At 41.8% G+C, this 6,026-nt stretch overlaps 1 protein-coding gene across 1 annotated transcript in view; it reads left to right on the top strand.

Annotated features, from left to right (window-relative positions):
• The first annotated feature begins 301 nt into the window (after positions 1 to 301).
• LOC100708931 (glycerol-3-phosphate dehydrogenase 1 like) overlaps positions 302 to 6,026 on the top strand; it is a 19,881-nt gene continuing 14,156 nt past the window's right edge. Inside the window, exons 1-3 of the mRNA XM_003454852.5 lie at positions 302 to 576; positions 2,350 to 2,527; positions 3,116 to 3,256. Of these exons, the coding sequence (XP_003454900.1) occupies positions 533 to 576; positions 2,350 to 2,527; positions 3,116 to 3,256 (363 nt within the window). The 5' untranslated portion in view covers positions 302 to 532. The remainder of the gene's footprint in view (positions 577 to 2,349; positions 2,528 to 3,115; positions 3,257 to 6,026) is intronic.

Genomic DNA, 6,026 nt, shown 5'->3' with positions numbered 1-6,026 from the left:
CGTTTGTATCGCTACATAAATAAGTGATATGAAACTCAGTCCTTGCTTTAAAACTTTACTCTTCGGCCGCCTCGCTTAAGACCTCCGCCGCGAGAAAATTATCCACCGCTACCGCCGCGCTATGAATCCTGGGATAGTCACGAAGGGTTTACGCGACCCCTTCTTCAAATCCGGGAAAGGGAGGACGCATTTGGAGGATCCTCGCTGTGACGTAATCAACCTTCACATGCGGCCTCCGAAGGATGCAGCCCCTGAGCATTACCCACAATCCCTTGCTAATCCTAGTGGGTGCAGGGCGACATTTGACACTGGGTGGCGCTATTGTGCCAGGATGTAACATATACCCTTTAAACTCTATTACGTGAGCATGTGTGTATTTTGCGCATTAGCGGACCTGGACAGATAACTGAGTGCTTCTGCTATCCAGTTAAGCCTGCTGGCAGACCCCTGAGTCACGTGACTTTTCATTGACGGGGCACGTGCGCCGGAGCTTCAGCTTCAAACGGACCATCACGAGCAGGAAGCGGCTCCCATGGCCTCTCCACTCAAAGTGTGCATAGTCGGGTCTGGAAACTGGTAAGCTCTTATGATGATGATGCTGACGTTGTTGCCAGACGAGCTGTGGTGCTGCAACCAGATTGTTGCATCTGTCAGTGTGTGGAGTGTTCGCGGTGTAGTTAATCCCTACGTGGGTTTGTCAGCGTCCTCCTGGAGTCAGCTGCGAGGAGCTGGAACACACTAAAGCGTAAACACCAGCGCTTTCCTGGCTGCGTTCCTGGTTAATTGCTTTTCAAATTAACTGGTGATGTTAATTTATACGTTGCGTGTTTCAGATGACGCATCCGCAAATTTGCCTTTTTCCAACAGCTATCTCCTCTGTCTGCCTGCATCATGCGGTTTCACATATGATACAGGGCTCGCTGAAAACAAAAGTTGCTGTCTGTAGTTAATGGAAATCCATATATGTGTCAATATTATCTTCAAACAGAAATATGCTCAGCAAAAAAATCTTAATTTAAATTTTTTATGTCGCCAAACCATAATAATGTGGTTCGGCGAAATAAATCACAAGCCTGACACCAGCTGAGTGAAGGAATCTCGAGCTTACCTGCATCCGGTTCACTCTTTCACCTGTTCAACAACCGTCGCTAGTTTAAAATATGCGCAGAAGTTAACTGGTGATTGTCACAATTTAAAACGGGAAGCTGCCTGCTCAATAAACTGTGGCAGTATGTTGCAAGCACCCCACAAACAAACAAAGAAATAAAAAAAAAATGTGCCAAATCTTTCATAAGCGCAGAGGGAAGGAGTGATGGACATCAGTCAGGATGGAAACAGACTAAAAGTTTATTTAAGAACCAGGTTTGTTTTATTTGTTTCCTGTAGGGTGTAAGTGTGTGTTGTTTATTTCCGCATGAAACACGCGCCATAATAAGTTCAGGCTTGGAACTGATCTGTGTCGTAAATGGAGCTTCAGTGTCTAGAAGTGTCTCAAAGTTTGATGTGATTAAAGACTGAATAAAACAAAATGTCACAGTCACCAGTTCATAGAAGGCTAAATGCATGTCCATGTCAATATGACTACAGGTAACATTACAAAACAATGTTTTCTTCCAAAACAAACATGTTTAATGAAGCCTGCTGATCGGACTTGTACCCGAGTATTATAGTTCCCAGATTGGTTATGACTCCACTGACAGGCTACACTCACCACGCATGACCAGAGTTTTTCATTTCACTTGGGGATAAAAAATATCAAATACTGAAGGTTTTTTTTAATTGAAATGTAACATGGTAAAAACAGTAAAAGTGGGCTTATTAACTCAGCTATGGCTGTCAGAGAGCCAGCATCTATCAGAGTAGACTGATGTTAGGTCAGATTACAAGTGCTTACACTGGGAAACAAAAGCAGAGTTTTATTTTGTTATTTTATTTTTCCCCATAAATCTTAAAAGGCATTTATTATCCAGTAAAGCAGAATCTGCTATAAAATAAGTGAGCTTGTTACAGCCCATCAGCGTAGTGTTTAGTGAACAATAAGCTTCCCTTTGTCATCTCTGGACTCTATTAGTCCGTGTTTTCACCTGTGTAACACCGGTCCTCCATCAAACTCTGTTTTGTTTACATGAAGCAACAGTAGGATAATGTTCCTGGACAAGAACACCAGCACACCTTCTTAAACGTTCATATACTTAATCAACTCTCTTCCACTCAAAAAATTCACAAGAATGAAGCTAATGAAGTAGTTTAGGATGGTCCAGTTGATTAGCTGACTGAATGATTAATTGATCAATGCCTCGAAACATCTTGAAATATTTGCTGATCTCTGTGTCTTTGTCTTCGTTGCAGGGGCTCTGCCATTGCCAGGATTGTAGGAAATAATGCCAGGACATTGCAGCATATTGCTACCACTGTGAAGATGTGGGTGTTTGAAGAAAATATTAATGGCAGGAAGCTTAGTGACATCATCAACACTGAGCATGAAAATGTTAAGTACCTTCCTGGATACAAACTACCAGAGAATGTGGTAAGAAATACTAGGATGTCTTTATTTTACTGAGCTCACTGAACTCTGCAGAGCGCTAAGGCTGCACTATATTTTCAAAAGTATTCACTCACCCAAGGCATTGAATTCAGATGTTCCAATAATTAACAATAACAATAATTTCATGCTTCCAACTTTATGGGAACAGTTTGGGGATGACCCCTGCCTGTTCCAAAATGACTGTGCACCAGTACACAAAGCAATGTCCATAAAGACATGGTTAAGAGACTTTGGTGTGGAAGAACTTGACTGGGCTGCACAGAGTCCTCACCTCAATCTGACACCTTTGATATAAATTAGAGCAGAGACTGTGAGCCAGGCCATCAGTGTTTGACTTCACAAATGCACTTCTATTAACACTGTGAAACCTTGTGGAAACCCTTCTTAAACCTATGGATTAAGACTGGGATGTCACCCCAGTTCATTTATGTTTGAAGGCAGACGAGTGAATATTTCTGGCAATATGGTGGAAGTCTGTAACACAGTATGGTGGTGAAATCACCCAAACTCACAGGATTATTCCAAGCCTACTCAGTTTTGAATTGAATGCCGCTTCTGTTTTCTCCATAGGTGGCTGTACCAAAGCTCTCTGATGCTGCTATGGGAGCTGACCTGCTGGTGTTTGTGGTCCCTCATCAGTTCATTAGGAAACTCTGTGATGAAATGTTGGGCTGTGTCTCTACCAGAGCTCGAGGAATCACACTCATAAAGGTAATAATGCCCATTTCACCATCTCACTATCTCATACTCCACTGCTGCTTTCCACTTTCCACAGCCTGAAGAGCAGAGGAACAGAGACCTGACACAGGATCTGAGCCCTGTATACAAACTCAGTTGAACATGCCTGGAGTATCTTTGTTACGTGGATTTATTTACCCTAACAGGATCCCTAATGATCAGGATAAGCAGTCACATAAAGCTGTTTGATTGTTTTTGGTTCATATTGCCAGTATGTATGGAGACAGTCAGGAGAGGCACAACATCAAATGTCTCCAGCCATTTATAAAACACAGTGAAGGGCAGCATCATGTCTGAGGATATTTGGCGTACAGACTGGAGTAGCCAGGGATCAGGCGGTGTGCAGTATTCATTTTGTGATCGAAAGATAATAATAATAATACATTTTATTTGAGGGCGCCTTTCAGAAACCCAAGGTCACCTTACAAAAATACAATTAATAAATGGAACAGTAGTCATAATATACATAAAATAAGTTAAAATGACAAAACAGCGTGACAACAGATAAAATCAGCATTAAAGCGAATAAGCCAGTTTAAACAGATGTGTTTTGAGCTGTGACTTAAATACGGAGAGGGAGTCAATATTTCTTAGTGCAGGAGGAAGAGAGTTCCAGAGCCGGGGAGCAGAGCGACTGAAAGCTCTGTTCCCCATAGTAATAAGGTGTGAGGACGGAACAGTAAGTTGAATAGCAGATGATGATCTGAGAGAGCGGGAAACAGTGGTGATATGGAGCAGGTCACACAAATATGAAGGAGCAGATTTATGGATACACTTGTATGTAAGAAGTAAGATTTTAAAATTTATCCTGGCTTCTATGGGCAACCAGTGAAGCTGCTGAAGAACTGGGGTAATATGAGCACTTAACGGAGTACGGGTTATGACCCGAGCTGCAGAATTTTGAAGAAGTTGGAGTTTATGGAGGGACCGTTTAGGGAGACCAAATAGGAGGGAATTACAGTAATCAATACGGGATGTAATAAGACTATGGACAAGGATGGCAGCAGCATGGGGGGTAAGGAAGGGACGGAGTCGGTTAATATTACGTAAATGGAAGTAAGCAGACCGGGTTATGTAATTAATGTGAGACTGGAATGAAAGAGTATTATCAAGTATGACACCCAGACTCTTAACCTGAGGGGAGGGAAGGGTGGGAGAGTTTTCAATGTTAATGGAGAAACTGTGGGATTTGGTTAAGATAGATGGTGTACCAACAAGTAAAACTTCAGTTTTATTACTGTTAAGTTTGAGGAAATTGGAGGAGAACCAGGATCTAATCTCAATAAGACAGTCTGAAAGGGAGGTAGGTGGGAGGGATGAATTGGGTTTAGAAGAAAGGTAGAGCTGGGTGTCATCGGCATAACAGTGAAAATTTATATTATATTTTCGGAATATATAACCAAGAGGGAGCATATAGATAATGAATAGAAGAGGCCCTAATACTGAACCCTGGGGCACACCAGCAGAAACAGGAAAGAGAGTAGAAGAATGGGATTTAAATTGGATAAACTGAGTGCGGTCTGAGAGATAGGAGGTAAACCAGGCAAGGGGGGTGTGACTAATACCAATGGAAGCTAACCGGTTCAGGAGAATATTGTGAGAAATGGTATCAAACGCCGCACTAAGATCAAGAAGGATGAGAATGGATAGGAGACCAGAATCAGCTGCCATCAGAAGGTCATTGGTAATTTTTAACAGAGCAGTTTCTGTGCTATGATTGGGGCGGAAACCAGATTGAAATTGCTCATAGAGATTATGGTCATTGAGATGTGAATGAAGCTGGGCGGCGACAACTTTCTCAAGGATTTTTGAAATGAAGGGGAGATTTGATATAGGGCGAAGATTATCAAAGTTATTGGGGTCTGCACCAGGCTTTTTGAGAATTGGGATAACAGAAGCCTTTTTCAGTGCTTCAGGAACAATTCCAGTGTTCAGGGAGGAATGAATAATATTGGTTATAAGAGGTGCTAACGAGGGAAGACAGGCTTTAACTAACACAGTAGGGAGAGGGTCAAGTTGACAGGTGGATGACTTAGATTTTTTAATGAGATTAGATACGTCAGTTATGGAGGGAAGAGTAAAGCTTGAGAATAACTGACAGGAAGACAATGGACGAACCAGGAAATCTACTTCAGAGTCAGGAGCTCCTAAAGAGTTAAGTTGACGGTGAATGTCTGAGATTTTACAAGTGAAAAAAGAGATAAGAGAGTTGCAAAAATCAACAGAATACATGTGGGAGGGGAATGTGTCTGGAGGTTTTGTAATTTTACTGAACAATGAATAGAGGGACCTGGAGTTACCTTCATTAGAACTAATTAAACCAGAGTAGTAAGCAGATTTGGCTGAGGCAATGCAGTCCTTATAAAACAAAACATGATCATTGTGCATTTCTTTATGTACAGTAAGTCCGGTTTTCTTGAATAGACGTTCGAGTTGGCGTCCTTTAGCTTTAAGGTGACGCAGGTCGGAGGTGATCCATGGAGCTGAACGGGAAAATGACACAGTTCGATGTTTAAGGGGAGCAAATATGTTGAGAAGGTTATGAAGGTTGACATTATAATGACAAACGAGTTCATGTGGGGTTGAGGAGCAGTGGATAGATGGAAAATCATGGACGGCAGATGAAAAAACAGCTGGGTTGATATTACTAATTTTCCTAAAAGTGATATTACGAGAGATACAGGTTTTGGAAGCGGTTATGTTTGCATCAAAAGAAATAAACATATGATCAGACTGAGGAAAC

Source organism: Oreochromis niloticus, linkage group LG11 (assembly GCF_001858045.2).
Source record: "Oreochromis niloticus isolate F11D_XX linkage group LG11, O_niloticus_UMD_NMBU, whole genome shotgun sequence".
NCBI classification, from domain to species: Eukaryota; Metazoa; Chordata; class Actinopteri; order Cichliformes; family Cichlidae; genus Oreochromis; species Oreochromis niloticus.
Note: the sequence above shows the minus strand (reverse complement) of the source record. Positions and strands in the feature narration are given on the sequence as shown.